We start from the raw sequence: 17,571 nt of genomic DNA, 5'->3' as shown, positions 1-17,571 counted from the left end.
CAACTTATTTCAGTCTTTGTTCTGCCACACTACATATTCTCAAACAAATCCAGTAAAGTGCTGTAATCAGTGCATTCTTCAAAATCTTTTGGGAATTTGGGAAAACATACTTTACTTTAAAGTTTTTTTCCTTTGCTTATATATATATATATATATATATATATATATATATATATATATATATATATATATATATATATATATATATATATATATATATATATATATATATATATATATTTATATATATATATATATAGGCAAAGATAATAGGAATCAGTTGTTAGAATTAATTATTAAAACTATAGAAATGTGCTGATATGTGCTGAATATAATATAATATAATATAATATAATATAATATAATATAATATAATATAATATAATATAATATAATATAATATAATATAATAAACAGAGAGAGTAAATCTTTGTTATGGACCATATTTCTAAAAATAAGCTTGAAAAGTTGTCTGTAGCAGTGTGGTGCTGACGTCACAGGAGAGCGTCCCGAAGGCACTGTAGTCCGTTTATAGCCTATTAGCTTTTCAGTTTTTGCGTTTGCATTTAAGATCCAAAAGTGCTGAAGTTTTAATGCTAGCAGCCGATTAGCCTACAAGGTGACGTCATAGTTCCTCCACTCTATTGTTTAGCATGTTTCTTTGAATGTTCGATTGGAATTAGCTTGCAAGTTTGACTTCGAAACAACATTAGCACTATCTAATTGACTGTAAACAATGTTGTACTTTGATAGTTATTTGCTGCTATTATTTTTTCCCTATTTAGAATTTGCTAAGAATACTTTTCTGAAATTATATTATTAAGGAGAATGTCTGAATATCTGAATATAAAACCAATTTTACCTCTATTTGTTACAGGCCTAGTTATGTGACAGTATTTTTTAACTTAACAGTTGCCTTGTTTTATTTTTGTAGATGGTTCTCTCAGTGGAGTTCCCAGCTACGAAGTTGTTTATCCTATCAGAGTGGATTCCTCAGGACATTTTTTGTCTAATCTTGTGTCTCACCGTGTAAGTCGAATTCAGAGAAGAGAGACAGAAAAAAGCAAAGAGAGACTGACCCAGGTCTACTACTATCTTCAGTATGGTGGTCAGGACCTTCACTTTAACCTCACCCTGAACCCTCATCTGCTGGCTCCTGGATTCCTTACTGAGCGGAGATATGGTGGCCTGCAGGGCTCAACTCTACATGGTCATGGCCACTCTCTCTGTTTCTTCCTGGGAGATGTCTGGAGCAGCATGCTGAAGAGTGGTCAGGCAGCGGTCAGCACCTGCAATGGCCTGGTAAGTCAATAAAAGTGTTTGTTTGATGTTTAACAATGCAATCCTGTGTAGAATCACAAGAAAAGGGAGTTATTGTTTCTTTGTGATGCTGAACAACATTCTTATCCAATTTAGCTCATACTTTAGAAGCAAGAAAGCCTAAAGTGTCATGAAAGCCACGTTCAGCACTGGATTCTTTTTACCACAGTATTCTTGCAAATGTGGTGAAAGGGACAAATATTTAGACAGTTTTAATGGTATAATAGTTAAAAGCATTCAAAAGAATCTTCCCACAAAACCATGCATACTACTAAACAATATACTGTATATATTTTTCCTCCCACACCGCTTACATCTTGCAACTCCTCTAGTATATACTATTGTAAAGTGTGCATTTGCTGTGTGCGACATGTCATGCAAATGTCACTTACATAAACCATTTATAAAAGCCTCATGGCCAGCAGCATACATCTAAAATGGATTAACCAGCATAAATACTTATACATCAGCTTTATTATTCCTGTCTGATCATTTTCTTTTCAGGCAAATAACCATTACATTAAACGTAAGTATTTATCAGCCAATATCATGTTGTCGGCTGAGTCTGTGTTGGTAGAACAGGAAGGAATAAAGTTAACTTATTAGTTTTTAACTATTTAAGTTATTAGTTTTTAACAAACTGATGTGGATTGAAAATAAAATAATGTTGTTCCTCCCCAAAACTTGGTTGTTGCAGCTGATTTTAAAGGTGCTGTATGTAAGTTTTGACTCTTCCAAAGCATAGAAATAACATAATATGCTTGCAGATATTTAAGAATCATGCTAAATGAACATTCTTGTTTATCTAAAAATCAAGGCTAAGGTCAGATATACTGCTTTGAAAATGTGCGTTACGTGCCGGATTGGCTGTCTTTTTTTTGGTCCCTTTAGCCCAGTTTGCCCAATTATATTTCAGCACCCTGGTTGCCTTGGTGGAAAGTAGTGTATTCATTCTCTCAGTAATGCTTTGTTCACACCAGACGCGGCACGCTCATCAGGTGCGCGTGATTTACATTTTAAGTCAATGCAAACGCGCGAATAGATATCCTGTGGCGCGATACGCGCGAATGGTGCGGCGGGAATGACGCGAATGGCGCGGCGCGAATAGCGCTATACGCCTGAGGCGAATTGAGTGTTTTGCGCGTTTGACGCGCTTAACGAGCGAATCTCTCGAATTTGAAAATCTGAACTTCAGCAGACATTCGCGCCGCTTTAACCAATCAGAAGCTTGCTCTTGTGAGGGCGTGATTGTGACGTAGAACCTGTTGGCGGTGTTCCGTGGGAAATCCTCCAGCCTTCACCAACAACAGTTCATCAAACTGGGCTTGGCTCAGTAAGAGCATCGTTGAAAGCCTCCGTCATCCAGGTTCAGTTCCTGAAGGAGTTTATGAGCTCACAGAGCTGGATGCACCTCTGAAAGGATGTAGTGGACTCAGACACGACCCTAAACGTATCGACGCTGTTTTTCAGTCTTCATAAAGCACATAAACACTGTTATTTTCTTCATAAAATCCATATTAGCCTTTTAGCAACGAAGCTACAGTCACCGGGAAGACAGGAGCCCTGCCCATCACGCGAATCAGCTTCTGTTTTGAAGTAAATTTGACACGTGAACGAATCGGATTTGACACGCGAATGAAGCGGGGTTTGACATGCGAATGAAGCGAGTAAACTCAAATGTTCACGCGGCTATTTACGCGTGAATAGCGTGATTTATCCACGCGTTCCATGTCTGGTGTGAACACAGCATTAGAAAGGCTCTCTTGTGTGCATGAGCGACCAAAATGCGACCTCTGGTAGACAGTAGCAGACTCCAAAATGAGATGCAGATTCAAAGTTCAAAATGAGGTGGTTATCAATTAGTGAATAATATTAATATTACATACATAAACATTAGGTGAACATTGTAACCCCATGTCCTAACAACACACTACGTGACAATATTTGCATTGATTAGCAAATTGGCTGTTTGCAGCAGACGAAATACGACAGAAATGTAAATACAGTCATTCAGATGCACAGAAAAGTGCACCTACTGCACTCCAATAAAATGGTAAAGTTTATAATTTAATTAATACATATTAAACCTCTTAAACACTATAAAATATACATGCTGAATCACTGATATGTGTTGGTTTGTGCACATATTTTGAGTCTCAGTTCTAAAATTTAATTTCAAACAGGTCATTTTATTTTCCAGATCTGTGGTGAACTGCTGCTGCTTTCAGTAGTATGGCAATAAATGTCATGTAAAATGGCATTTAAACTCACAATTTTAGCATTTAACACTAAATTTAAGCACTTGTGTACCTGAGGTGATCATTGTCAGTGGTCTGTTGTTCACCTGTGAGAAATAGAAGCTGTTTCTAAAATATACATTTCAGGTTCTGATTAGAACAAAAACGCCCTTTAACATGGAAAATATTCTTTCTATTGCGTGCTGTTGCTTTTATTTACACAGATTAGATCAGCTTTAAACCAGCCTTTTGGCAAGATAGTCAGACAGGTCAATGCCTTTAGTGTAATCTATCTGGCAACCTGTGCTTGCGAGTGTTTTGAAGCAGGAGTGCAATGCCTACTGTGTGTCAAACTTATACTGCATCTTTTAATAAGTAGTTTGAACAAACAGCAAAAGTCATTTTTAAGTGTATGTCACCCCTAGGACTGGTTTAGGTTTTAGGTAAAGGTGAGAGCTTAGGGATATAACTGATTGGAAGGAATGTTGTTTTAGGCTAAACAACGCATACTAATACAGGGCGGAGATAGTAAACCTAACAATATGCTTGTTCGTCTAGACGAGCAGCTGGGATTTTTTTATTCTAATAAGACAAGAAACTGATTTGGGGTCACATGGCATTTTCTTATTTGTTTTAATTAGGCCAATTAGTTTATTAGCGTCTGGCCAAATACAGATATGGGAAGTAATGAATTAGATTTTTCTAGTATCGGTACTTTACTACTCTATTATTTATCTATTTATTTGTTGATAACTTACTGTCACTTTTTAGATTTTTACACAGATATCTCTACTTTCTACTTACATTTGTAAACCACAGTCGTTACTTTCGTTTTCATGTGTTTGGTGGCTTGACCTACATCATTTCTTGTCATTGCGCAATTTGAGTGCCTTTTTGATTCAGTAAATGTATTTATTTTTATTCCAAATGTGTGGCTTTTTCAACCTATGTTGATCACGCACATACACAGTCTAGTTTGTGAAGCTTACCACAAGAAAGGCAAGGATGTCCAAAGTGGATGAGACAGAGGGAGTTAGCTGCCGTGCTCACACTGGGTAATATGCTGCATTTAAATAGACCAGATTGTCTTTTTTTCACTTTCGACCATGGTTTACTATACAGGCTTCTCTGATCTTTCAATCTAATACCGAGGAAATTTTCTTTAACAATCGTGTGCTTTTTTTGTCAGCATTTGTACAGTTAGTACTAAAACAGGTAAATCTTTTATAAATGCTGTATGCATTAAGATTTTTTTTTTCAATGATTTCCTATTTCCTAATTCAGAATTTGTATTACTGTTGTCTTCATTTAAATTAGACCGTTGTCTTTAATAAATTAGTTTAACAAGCACTTTAACATTAAAATTATTCACATGGGTGATTTATATGAATAAAATTATAATAAAAAGCATCCAGAATTCATCATGTGAAACAAATGTTTATGCAAAAAGTTTCAGAGGTTGCAGCTGTGTGTAAAAGTTGAAGTGCTGACTGCACTTTTGTACTCAAGTAAAACCCAAAAGTAAACTTTATCAAATAAAATGGGTAACACTTTACAATAATAAGGTTCATTAGTTAATGCATTTACTAACATGAACTAATAATGAACAACACTTGTACAGCATTTATTAATCATAATTGAACATTTACTAATGCATTATTAACATCCAAGTCCATGCTTGTTAACATTAGTTAATGCATCATGGGTTAACATGAACTAACAATAAACTACTGTATTTTCATTAACTAACATTGACTAACATGAACAAATACAGTAGTAAATGTATTGTTCATTGTTTGTTCATGTTAGTAAATGTATTAATTAACATTAACTAATTAACCTTATTGTAAAGTGTGACCATAAAATGAGTGTAGTTAACTCAGAATATACTGAAAGTTATTTCTACTCATTTGAAAAGAGTTTTGAACTTAGTATTGAAGGTAATGAGTTAATTAAATACCTTATTACTTCAACCTAAATGGAGTAAGTTCACAGTACTAATATAGATAAATTTTTTTAACTCAAATGGTTTGTAGAAATAATTTTCTTCAAATGGTTTGAGTTGCCTTAATTCATTGGGTTTTACAGTACTCAGTTTGAGTTATCTTCAATTATTGGGTTTTATCATGCTCAAATGACTGTTTACTCAAATAGATTAGGTTGACAGTACTCATTAGAATTAGTTTTTGAACTTAAAGGGTTTGTTTTAATCGGTTTCCCTTAAATGGTTTTAGTTAGCTTAACCTTTTGGGTTTTACAGTGCATTAAATGCTTCTTGATTTAGGAATTTTTAGATATTTGGACTAGAAACAAGACACAATCTAATTATGTGAAGTGATTTGTGGCAGTTCTTTGGAATTTTACAGCAGTTTCCCAAAACTAAAAAACTAAAAAAATAGCAACCCATAATTTAAAATGCCTTCCCAGAGATGGGTTGAGGCTGAAAGGGCATCCGCTGTGTAAAAAACGTGCTGGATATGTTGGCGGTTCATTCTGCTGTGGGGACCCTGGATTAATAAAGGGATGAAGCCAAAAAGAAGATTAATGAATAAATTTAAAATGCAGTAATCTTGTGTAGAAAAAAGGTAGTTACAAAATGCTTCTACTGTAAGTCATTTATGTTAATTTCAAGACCGCCAAAAGAAATGAAGTGCAAGTCAACAGCTTCTGAAGTGTTGAAGGAATATTAATTAAAAGTTTGCTGCTATAATATCTATCAAGTTGTACTTATTAATGGTGCTTTTTATAAGGCAAGCTCGTGCTGTGCTGTGAATGGGCTTGGTTAAAGATGGAAAATGAAGCTTTTGTAATGATGAGAAATATGCAGATTTTTTATCAGATGAGGCTCTGTTACACCTGATACATTGCATTGCAGTTTTCTGTCACTGACATGGACTATTTGTTGAAAATATGGTTGGAATCGATGTTTACTTTAGAAAAATAACTTCAGTGTTTTGATATTTGTGAAGGTATCCGCAAAACTCTTCATCCTTGACTGGATTCAGAATTTAGCACAGCTTCTTGCACTTCATTGCTTTCTTTGAATACACATACATCTGTGAAAAAACCATGACAATGATGAAAAGAGTGTCTTTAAAAGGATAAAATGTTGAAAGGAAATACTTTTATTCAGTTTGCCATAATGCTTCACTGCTTGTTAATGTATAAAAATGTGATACAGCTAAAATGCAGAAACAAGGTAAGAATTTTCTAAATTTTCGAGGCTAAGTCATTTGAAGTATCAAAAAAGAGATTTCAAAACAGTACATGTTATCAAATGTATACACGTAAAAGGGAGGGGGTGTTTGGGGGTTTGAGCAAATTCTTTTCCTCGAGAGAAAGTGGGCATATCAATCAAAGCCCTTATCATGGGCATACAGGCTAACTTAATGGAGAAACAACATCTGAATAAGGAAAATATTTCTTTCTCTTTTGTGCATGCATTTATTCTGAATTTGTAATGTTACTTAAAACTGGTAGCATAAACACACATTGGCACATTGTGGCTCTCTCCAGGCTATCCACCTGTTCCAGACCTATTTTAGTTTCTTTCTTTTGTTAAACAAAAATACTACATAATTAAAGAATAAATACTTAATAAATAAAGAATTCGCTGGGTCGCTGGTTCGATCCTCAGCTCAGTTGGCGTTTCTATGTGGAGTTTGCATGTTCTCCCTGCGTTCGCGTGGGTTTCCTCCTGGTACTCCGGTTTCCCCCACAGTCCAAAGACATGCGGTACAGGTGAATTGGGTAGGCTAAATTGTCCGTAGTGTATGAGTGTGTGTGTGTATGTGTGGATGTTTCCCAGAGATGGGTTGCGGCTGGAAGGGCATCCGCTGCGTAAAATACTTGCTGGATAAGTTGGCGGTTCATCCTGCTGTGGCGACCCCAGATTAATAAAGGGACTAAGCCGACAAGAAAATGAATGAATGAATAAATAAAGAATAATAATAATTAAAGTACCAATTGACTTCCACAGTTTATTTTCTTATTTTTTTATATTATAGTATGTTTTTAGTATATATAACATTATTTTTAAATAAATCAATAAAAATAAATTCTAAATACTTTGGAACCACTTAGGGTAAAGGTATACTGAATGTTAAATGAGAATCTTAAAAAAAGACCTATTGTGCCCCTTTTTACAAGATGTAAAATAAGTCTTAGATGTCCCTAGAGTGTGTATGTGAAGATTCAGCTCATTAAACCAAACAAGTAATGTTTTAAGAGTTCACGTTTAGCTGTTGGTTGATAATAATGTGTGTTTGGCATGCTGCCCTTGAAGAGAGCCCTGAGCTTAGAAGATCCTTGAGCGGGAGAGAGTGGAGTCTGAGCTCAGGTAGGTCTCGAGAGCTCCCCCGAATTTGTTTGCTTGGCCTATTCTTTGATTATTAGAAGTTGCCACAGTGGAATGAACCACCAACTATACCAGCATATGGCCATGCAGTGAATGACCAGTACTAAAACACTTAAATACTGTGCCAATTTGGTTTGTTCAATTCACCTATGCTGTCTTTGGACTGTGGGAGGAAACCGAAGTACCCGAGGAAAACCCAGAAGAGCAAGGGGAGAGCATGTAAACTCCACACAGAAAGGCCAACTGGCCCAGCCAGGACTCGAACCAGTGACCTTCTTACTGTGAGGCGACAGTGCTAACCATTGAGCCACAGTGCTGCCTTGTCCTGGATTAATCTAGGAAAGAGGGGGAGGAGTAGGGGTGGACGGGGCATTCTTGGAGGCGAAGATGACTAGGAAAAGAAAATCTAGTGATTCATGTGTGTTTGGATTTGTCTGATTGATAAACCATATAATAGCTATTCCTTTTAACATATGTCCAATCTTTTCCATAATTATGGTTTCTTTAATTAGGATTATCCAGTCCTTGACAACAGGGGGTCTGTCCCAATCGATTTATTTATAATCCATTTCCTCCCCAGCTTCAATAGAGGTTTAAAGAAATCTGAATGTTCCAGAAAAAAAACACCTAGTAAGCACATTAATAAGGAGGCTGTAACCTTCTGTTTACCTATTATGAACAGTTTGTCACAGACATCATTCCAAAAATCAGCAATCAAAGGATATTCCCAAAGATAATGAAAGAACATGCAAATACTATTATTGCATTTTGGACATTGAGGTGAAACAGTGTAATAATTTTTTGTAATGTGAAGTAGGATGCAGACAACAGGGGTGCGGATCCAAACGCAGGGTTTATTAAACAGAGATGGTCAGGCAAGCAATGGTCAACACAGGGGCAAACAATTGCACATAGCCAATCTAGAGTTGTGGTCATAAAAATAGGCAGATGGTCAAAAAGGCAGGCAGTAAGCAGCGTAAACAAACAAACAAAGCTAGGGTCAAAACATGGCAGGACAAGGCAGAAAAATGCATCTTACTGTTTCACAAACACATCAACAAGACTCAATGTGTCCGTTTGTGCTGTATTTATAGTCCTTGTAATCAGTCTTTGAGCAGTAACAGCTGTGTGAGTCTAATCTGTCAAGATCAGGAACCGATTGTGTGTGTGTGTGATGCATGACTGGATCTTGTAGTTCATTAAATGGTGGATTTGTAGTCCTTTAGTGATATGCAGCCGCTAGATTGCTGGTGATCATAGCAATTTTACTATATTTATTTGGGGATATATACGCTCTATGTGCAATATTAAATTGCATTTCCTTAAATCTAATGCAGAGTGAAATATTCAAGGGTAGTCTGATAATATCATCCCACACATTTTCATCAATGTCGCATTTTAAGTTCTTACTCCATGTCTTCTGCAAAGAAATAATTTTGTCTGCTTTATACTGGTTTATCATGAAGTAAAATTTGAAAAAAAAGTTTTTTAAAAAAGAATCTATCCAAAAAGAAATCAAAGCTATTTAAGGTAAGAGTGCCGTCTCCATGAATGAAATGCCTTACAGTATCTGCAGATAATCATTTATTCATTTTCTTTTTGGCTTAGTTCCTTCATTAATCCGAGGTCGCCACAGCAAAATGAACCGCACATTTAGCCAGCATATGTTTTTCTAGCTGCAACCCATCACTTTGAAACATCCATACACACTCATTCACACACATACACTACTGACAATTTAACTTACCCAATTCACCTATATCGCATGTCTTTGGACTGTACTGGTAAGCAGAGTACCAGAAAGAAATCCACGCACACAAGGGGATGTAAATGTTTAAAGAAATATTTTTTTTAGGGATATTACACTTTAAATGTAACTCCTCAATTAACATAAAATATCCTTATGGAAGAGATCATATATCCTGTATATTCCTAAATTAATCCAGCAACCAAACTAAGAACCCATATAAATATGGTAAACATTTGTATTACTGGTCAGTGTGGATAAAATAGGCAGGTTCTGATTGAACTTAGAAGATCTTTTGATCTCTGACTGTGTTTTGATGGCTCTAAAAATAAGTAGGTTTTCTTTTTTGCCAGGAATTTGGGTTTTCTGGTCAAGTAAGTTGATCAGAGAAACTGGGTTACAAAACTCTTATTCAGTATCTTCCCAGAGCATCTTCAGATTTATGTACCCAGTCTAGTATGAGCCTAGCCTGTAATGCCTATACATAATATATAAAATTTAGTAGAGAGCATTATTTTTTTTAATTATATTGATTTCTATGGGATCTGTCATTGAGATATCAACTATTCAGTTTTGACTAGAGTATGTATTCCAGCTGGGGCTAATACATATTTTTATGGGGTACATCAGGTACTTGTATCTGTTAATTAGTTACTGGTAACTAATAGATACTAGCACTTATGTATTAGACATTACTTATTCATTACATACAAGTATTCATTTATAAATACTAGTACTTATTAAATAGATACTGGTACCAAATCATTAGATATTATTTACTATTAAATGGACAATAGTTATTTTTTAGTACTAGTATTTATTTATTTATTAGACACGAGTATCTTTTATAACTACTAGTTACATTTTTTAACTGCTTTTTTACCGGTCTTATGTTATAACTAGTCTAAATGGAAAAGTAGAGTTCAATTAAACATTTCACTAGTAAAATAATTTTTACTAGTAACATTTTACACAAGTACTAGAATAATAAATGTGTACTAGTATATTTTAAATAAGTTGTAGTATCTATTTCATAAGTACTAGTATCTAATAAGCACTATAACTATTAAATAGCTACTAGTATCTAATGAATAATTACTAGTAATCAATAAGTACTTATTGATTACTAGTAATTATTCATTAGATACTATTAGCTATTTAATAGTTAATACTATAGTATTTAAAACATAAGTACTGGTATATATTAGTTAGGTACTAGTATCTAATTAAATAGATACTAGAACCTAATGATTAACTACTAGTACATAATACATATGTTCTAGTCCCAGCTGGAATACATACTCAAAGTCACAAAGTCAAAACTGAATAGTTATCTTAATGACAGTTCGAATAGAAATCAATGGAAGTATGTAATTTGTTACTTGTAACAACAGAATAGTTACTAGTCACTTTTAAAATGAGTAAAATTATCTAATAAAAAGCTAGTACACTCAAAAAAAAAAAAAAATGTTGAATGAACATGATTTAATCGTGGCACCCTTTATGCATCTAATCCAATCAAGTAAACCTGAACTGCTTTGAACATGTTGTATGAACACAAAGCACATTTGTAGATAAAACATGGTTTCAATATGTCAGTCTAACTTCTTTGCAACTAATTGACTCATTGATATATATATATATATATATATATATATATATATATATATATATATATATATATATATATATATATATATATATATATATATATATATTTCTTTTATTATAGCCTTTAGCAGGCACCAATCACATTTAAACAAATTTCTTCTTTAATATTCTGATACAAAATGTTATATAATATCCAAAATTGTAATATGTAATATAAAATGTATAAGAAACATTTAGCCAACAAAATAACCTTGGCTCTTAGGAAAACTGATCTCCAAGTAATACCTGTAGGACGTTAACATAATTTTTTTTACCAATTGAGTTTAAACAACTTTCTTCACTTTGGTACTCCTATTCAAAATGTAAAAGTATAAAATGTATAGGAAACATATAGCCAACAACATAACATGCATAACATTCAAGCTCTTGGGAAAACCAATTCCCAAACTGTGCCGAAAACACACTTCTTCTTGTTGTTTTCGTATGGTGATATCCAAACGCACTACCGCCACCTACTGATATGCGCGAAGTGACTCTCCAGAGTGAGAGTTGTCGATTTGAAGCGTCTCAGTCTCATTGAATCAACATGTTCTGATCAAATTAATTTGATTATTTCTTGATTCTGTTTCAAATAACATGAATTAATCATTTAACATACGTAAACTTGATTTGTTCTTTTCAATCTGACAAATTTTTATTTTGTAAATCCAATACATGAATAGTTGATTTTTTTGAGTGTATCTATATAAGTACTAGTACCCAATGAATAAGTAATAGTACCTATTAAATTGATACTAGTTTCTATTTAATATGTACTATGTAATGAATGAGGACTATAAAATAACTAGTGTCTAATGAACTAGTGTCTTGTGAAAAAGCACTAGTATCTAAAGAATAGGCACTAGTATCACATGAATAAGGACTAGTATCTAATGAATAAGCATGAATAAGCAGTAGTATCTAATAAATAAGCAGAAGTATCTAATGAATAAGCACTAATACTTAATGGATAATATACTAGTATGTAAAAAAATAAGCACTAGTATGGGTTATAGGTTATGGCTTGTTTCCACTGACTGGTACAGTACGGTACGTTTCGGGTCAGTACGGGTCACCTTTATCAGGGTTGCGTTTCCACTACCAAGGGTACCCTTTTTGTGGGCGTGGTGTATGACAAAGTTTCAGTCGACTTCATTTTCGCTCTAGAAAATGTCTACAATAAAGCTGCACAGGTCATTCACATATCATATGAAAAGCACTTCTCACAAAACAGATGCTTTACACACATAAATACTTGTGTATAAATGTTTATTACTAACTTGATTATAAGTTGATTATAACTGCAGATCAATGACGGTGCGAAATAGCCTACTGTAACGTCTGTAATTATATTAAATAAATAAATAAATGAACATATATGAACACATACAGACCCTTACAGTCTCCGATATGTTACCAACTACAGAAGAACTACACAAAGCAGACATTTCGTCATTAATTAGGTTCAAAACAACACAAAGTATAGCCTACAGTCAGAGCAAACCTCTCATCTGTGTCTATAATCTTCAGCAGCACATGAAGCCTCTGTTAGAGAGTCATTCCATCATTCCCAGTTCATATAAGTCCAAAAGGTGATAATAAAGATTAAAACAAGGCAGTTTGTTCACGTTTGCTGAAGAAATAACGTGCTCCTTGGCTTCGCCTTTTTTTTTTCCGCGCTCCACTCTTGCGTTTGTCGTTTTCTTTCTGAATGTGTCACTCTCGCGTTTGTCAGCTTCTCACAGGATCGGGTTTCCAAAACTTGTCAATAATCAAGTGCATGTTATTATCATCAGCTCAAGAAGTTTCTTATTTCAGATAGAGACGCACTGCGAGCGCAACGAAAAAAAGCGAAACCACTCGGGCTTCAGACTAGCTCGTAAAAAACTACGCAGGCACAGGGTAAATCTGCTCTTCTCTATGGCTTTGTGGCTGTTTATCATGACGACGACAGGGTTTGTTTGTATCTCTGTAAACCAATAGTGTTCAGCTACGCGTGTAGCTCTCCCTTTTGGGACCCTTTCTGCAGTTTGGGACCCTTTCGAAAGGGTCCCGAAAAAGTGGTACAGTACAGTTTGGTTCGGTACGCCTTTTGACTGTGGAAACGGCCATAAAAGCGTACCAAACCGAACCGTACCGTACCACTCAGTGGAAACGGGCCATTAAATGTCAAAACGGCTTGCCATGGGCCTTGTAACCATGGGGAGTGCACAAAAACAACAGAAGTAGGATCCAAATGCAGGTTTAATCAGTGGTCAGGCAAGCAATGGTCTATACAGGTGTAAACAGATATATGCAGACAATCTAGAATCGTAGTCGAATAACAGGCAAGGAGGTCAGAAGGCAGGCGGCAAACAAGGACAAAAGGATAAACTAGGCTAATGTCAAAACACGGGAAACAAGACTAGGAAACCGCATTGTAGTGTTACTATACAGATAACAAGACTTGGCAATGGGAGTGAGTGAGTGAGTGTGCTGCTTAAATAGTGTGTGCAATCAGTCTCTGACAATCCTCAGGTGGGGCGAGCAATCAGTCTAGATGAGGAAGCATGTGTGAGTGTAGCCGGAGTGCATGTATGAAAATGTAGTCCAGAAATGGCGGAATTGTAGTCCTTGAGTTATAGTGACCCTGCTGAAAAATCCAGCTTAAACCAGCCCCTTTTAGAGGGGTTTTGGCCATTTCCAGGCTGGTTTCCAGCTATTTCCAGCCTGGTCTTAGCTGGTCAGGCTGGAAAATGACCAGCCAAATCCAGCTAAAACCAGCTTGACCAGCATGGTTTAAGCTGGATGTAGCTGGTTTTGGCTGGACTTCCAGCTTGGCTAGGCTGGTTAAGCTGGTTTTAGCTGGCCATCTCCCAGCCTGACCAGCTAAGACCAGGCTGGAAATGGCTGGAAACCAGCCTGGAAATGGCCAAAACCCCTCTAAAACAAGCCTGGTCAACCAGCTAAAACCAGCCACCCAGCCTAGGCTGGTTTAGGCTAGATTTTTCAGCAGGGGAGAGAGATCCAGCGATCTATGAAGTTATGATCGCTGGTGATTGTGACAGGTCTGTTTGCTTACCACAAGGAACCTCATTTGTGGTTAAAGCAAGTATGGATTCAGGTCTTTATTTCTACAATCTTTTTAAATTAATGTCCTGAAATAGCACGTTGAATAAATGTATTTTACTCATTTTTAACATTCAAATACTCTCAATGAACTTCAGACCATATCACATTCTAATTACAACTGAGGTGAAGTGAGACGGTGACGATGTGGCGGTTTAATTTTGTGTCATGTTTTTACTTTGACCTTTTATTCTGTGTAGACAGGGCTGTTCAAGCTTTCAGAGGAGGAGTTCTTCATTAGTCCACTGGAACAGGAGCAAGAAGAGTCCACAACACAGGCTCATGCCATCTATAAACGACACGCTGTCCAGTCTGAACGCCAGCTGGTGCAGCCGCTGTTTGGAGAGCACACAGCAAACGCCACCTGTGGGGTCAAAGGTTAGATTTCAGACAAATGTCTTTCAAAGTCCCTTTAAGGCAAGTCATTTTACTCGACGGCCATCTTTGTATGAGGCATTGTTTTTGTTTGAGAAAACATCAAATTCTTCAAAATTACTTGCCAAGCTTACAATTAAATTTTTTTATAGGAGTCAGCATCAAAATTTAACAACAACTAAGTCTTTAGTTTCATGTCTAAATATCTGAATCACACAAAATCTGCAGAAACTCGCGCCTGGTCTAAACCCCTGCCCTGGAGAATCGTCAATCTATATTGCCCCTGTACTAGAAGGCGGGGATTCATTCGCCACATTGATGGTTCACTTTTCCCTATTCAAAACTATACGAGTGACATGTCTTGTGTATTCTATAGTCTTTGTGTTTTTCTAGATGAATATCCCATCATTCAGTTCATCATTCAATGTCATTTTGGCTGTCTGTAGGAGGAGCCGAGCAGTTTGAGAGGCAGAGGGAGCGCTGGGAGAGTCGACAGCAGCGCAAACGGATTCGACAGCGCTCGATAAGCACTGAGAAGTGGGTAGAGACTCTGGTAGTGGCTGATCCTAAAATGGTGGAGTACCATGGAAGCAAAGGAGTTGTGAGCTATGTGCTCTCTGTCATGAATATTGTGAGTAACACTCATATCTTTGCATTGTTCATGATATTTTCCAAGGCAAGCAGCACTATAAACATTACAATAAAAAAATGCTGGGCTCCATTTAATCAAATTTTGTTGGGCCAACATGAAGGAATTAAGTAAACTTATTACTTTTTCCCAAATTTAAGTGGATTGAAAATAAAGCAATTAGCTTGTCTCCCCCCAAAATGTAAGACGTGTGTTGCTTAAACCTATTGTACTTTAAATAAAACGTTAGAAATGTGTTGTTTCAACCTATTATTCTTTAAATAATAGATTACATCAACATTGGCCAAACTGGGGGTTTGTGTGTTAACCCTCTATGACATGAATTTTTGTTTTAGGAGAAAAAAATATTTTACCTTGTTTTTTTTTGGGTTCTTGGGGGTTCCTTATAATAAATAAGGAACACACCTCACCCCCGATCACCTGAGTTTGCAGATAGGGCATTCATCATGCAGTAAGGGCATTAAAACACCAAGTTTTTCAATATATTATGTACGTTATGATATGTGGTAAAAGCCTAGTTTGAATAAACACCAAATGTCTTTTTTTATATAGCACACTGCAAAAAATGCTCTCTTACTTACTTTTTGTCTAGTTTCTAGTTTAAAATCTAAACATTCCTAAATTCAGATACGTTTTCTAAACAAGGAAACTATTGGCTTGTTTTCAGAAAAGATATACATCAAAATTAAGTGAGTCTTTTCTTAAAACAAGCAAAATAATCTGCTAATGGCATCCACAAAATAATCTTGTTTTGACTTTGAAATACGATTATTTTGCTTACACTATTGGTAGATTATTTTGCTTGTTTAACTTAATTTTATTTAGTATTTCTGAAAACAAGTCAATATTTTTCCTTGTCTAGAAATTGTTTCTGGATTTAAGAATTTTTAAAATATTTGGATTAGAAACAAGATAAAACTCTAAGTAAGCAAATCAATTTTTGCAGTGTACACATACTTATTACTTAAAGGGATCATTTCAATCTCTTTTAAGTAACCTTCACATTGTTCCAAACCTATGTGTATTTCTTTGTTCGGTTAAACGCATAAAACACTTTTTTAAAATCATTTTAAAAACACTAAAAGTTACACATGGAGTGGTGTAAAATGTCAAGAAAGCAGAAAAGCATCATATGATCATTTTCTTCCACTTTTAGTGGCATACAGTATTTATAGCATTATTCCTTTTGATTCATTTTCATTAATTTAATTCTCAAACTCTAAATAAATGCCAGAAACTTTTTTTTGCACTGCAACGGATGATCAACTGTAAAAATGACAAATTTGGCTTCTTTCCAACAGCAAAATAATAATAATAATAATAATAATAATAATAATAATAATAATAATAATAATAATAAAAACACCAACAATCAAGACTTCATGATTTTTGGTGTCATTGCTTTGCAATAAAAAAATGCCATTATAATGAAAGTCAATAGCTATGTTTCAATCCAAAGATGCAAATAAAATGTATGCACAGATTTGGAATATTGCATAAATATTTGTGAATAATGCTGCTTTTCCAGCCAACAAGACAAAGACAAATGGAATTCACTCAATTCAGGTTAGAGAAGCTGCGTGAATATTTTTCTTATATAATAAATTAATTGGACCTCAGAAGACAAAATTTGCTTATTAATGCTATTTTTATCATCACACATCTTAAAACAAAAACACAACAATTTTAATGTGGACTGGAATTTAATTCTGGACTTTATTGAGAATTTATGGAATTTATTCAGTAAAAGCATTTCCATTGAAGGATATGCGCACCTTTTCTTATCAGATAAAAAGTTTATCCTACTCAGTTTTGTGTTTTGAAATGTGCATGAATTTTTTTTTAAATGTGTGTGCATTTTGGCCTTTCCATACATTTTGCACACAAAAAAATGCTACCAGCATAACGAAAGAGTGGTACATTTGCTCCAAAATTTTGAGCTTATTTATTTATCTTTAGTTTTTTAATTTATTATTATTATTATTTTTTTTTTTAATTATTAGTTTATTGTTAGATAAAAAAATCCAAAGCATTTTCCCAAGTTATGTGCCAAAATAAGATTTGCCACCAAGTTTTTATTTTTTATTTGCTGAAACAGAAAAAGCCAAATTAAGCCTCAAAATCACCC

General features: G+C 35.0%; 1 protein-coding gene across 4 annotated transcripts in view; it reads left to right on the top strand.

The window, feature by feature from the left end:
- adamts7 (a disintegrin-like and metallopeptidase (reprolysin type) with thrombospondin type 1 motif, 7) overlaps positions 1-17,571 on the top strand; it is a 610,954-nt gene that overhangs the window by 4,400 nt on the left and 588,983 nt on the right. For all 4 annotated transcript variants that reach the window (XR_012382728.1, XM_073907369.1, XM_021478001.3 and 1 more), the window contains 3 exons: positions 935-1,302; positions 14,620-14,797; positions 15,241-15,425. Coding sequence is in view for 3 of the 4 variants with exons in the window: in XM_073907369.1 (XP_073763470.1) it covers positions 935-1,302; positions 14,620-14,797; positions 15,241-15,425 (731 nt within the window). In the remaining variant the exon portion in view is untranslated. The remainder of the gene's footprint in view (positions 1-934; positions 1,303-14,619; positions 14,798-15,240; positions 15,426-17,571) is intronic.

Source organism: Danio rerio, chromosome 7 (genome assembly GCF_049306965.1).
Source record: "Danio rerio strain Tuebingen ecotype United States chromosome 7, GRCz12tu, whole genome shotgun sequence".
Lineage (NCBI taxonomy): Eukaryota > Metazoa > Chordata > Actinopteri > Cypriniformes > Danionidae > Danio > Danio rerio.
This window is presented reverse-complemented; position numbering and strand designations above follow the sequence as displayed.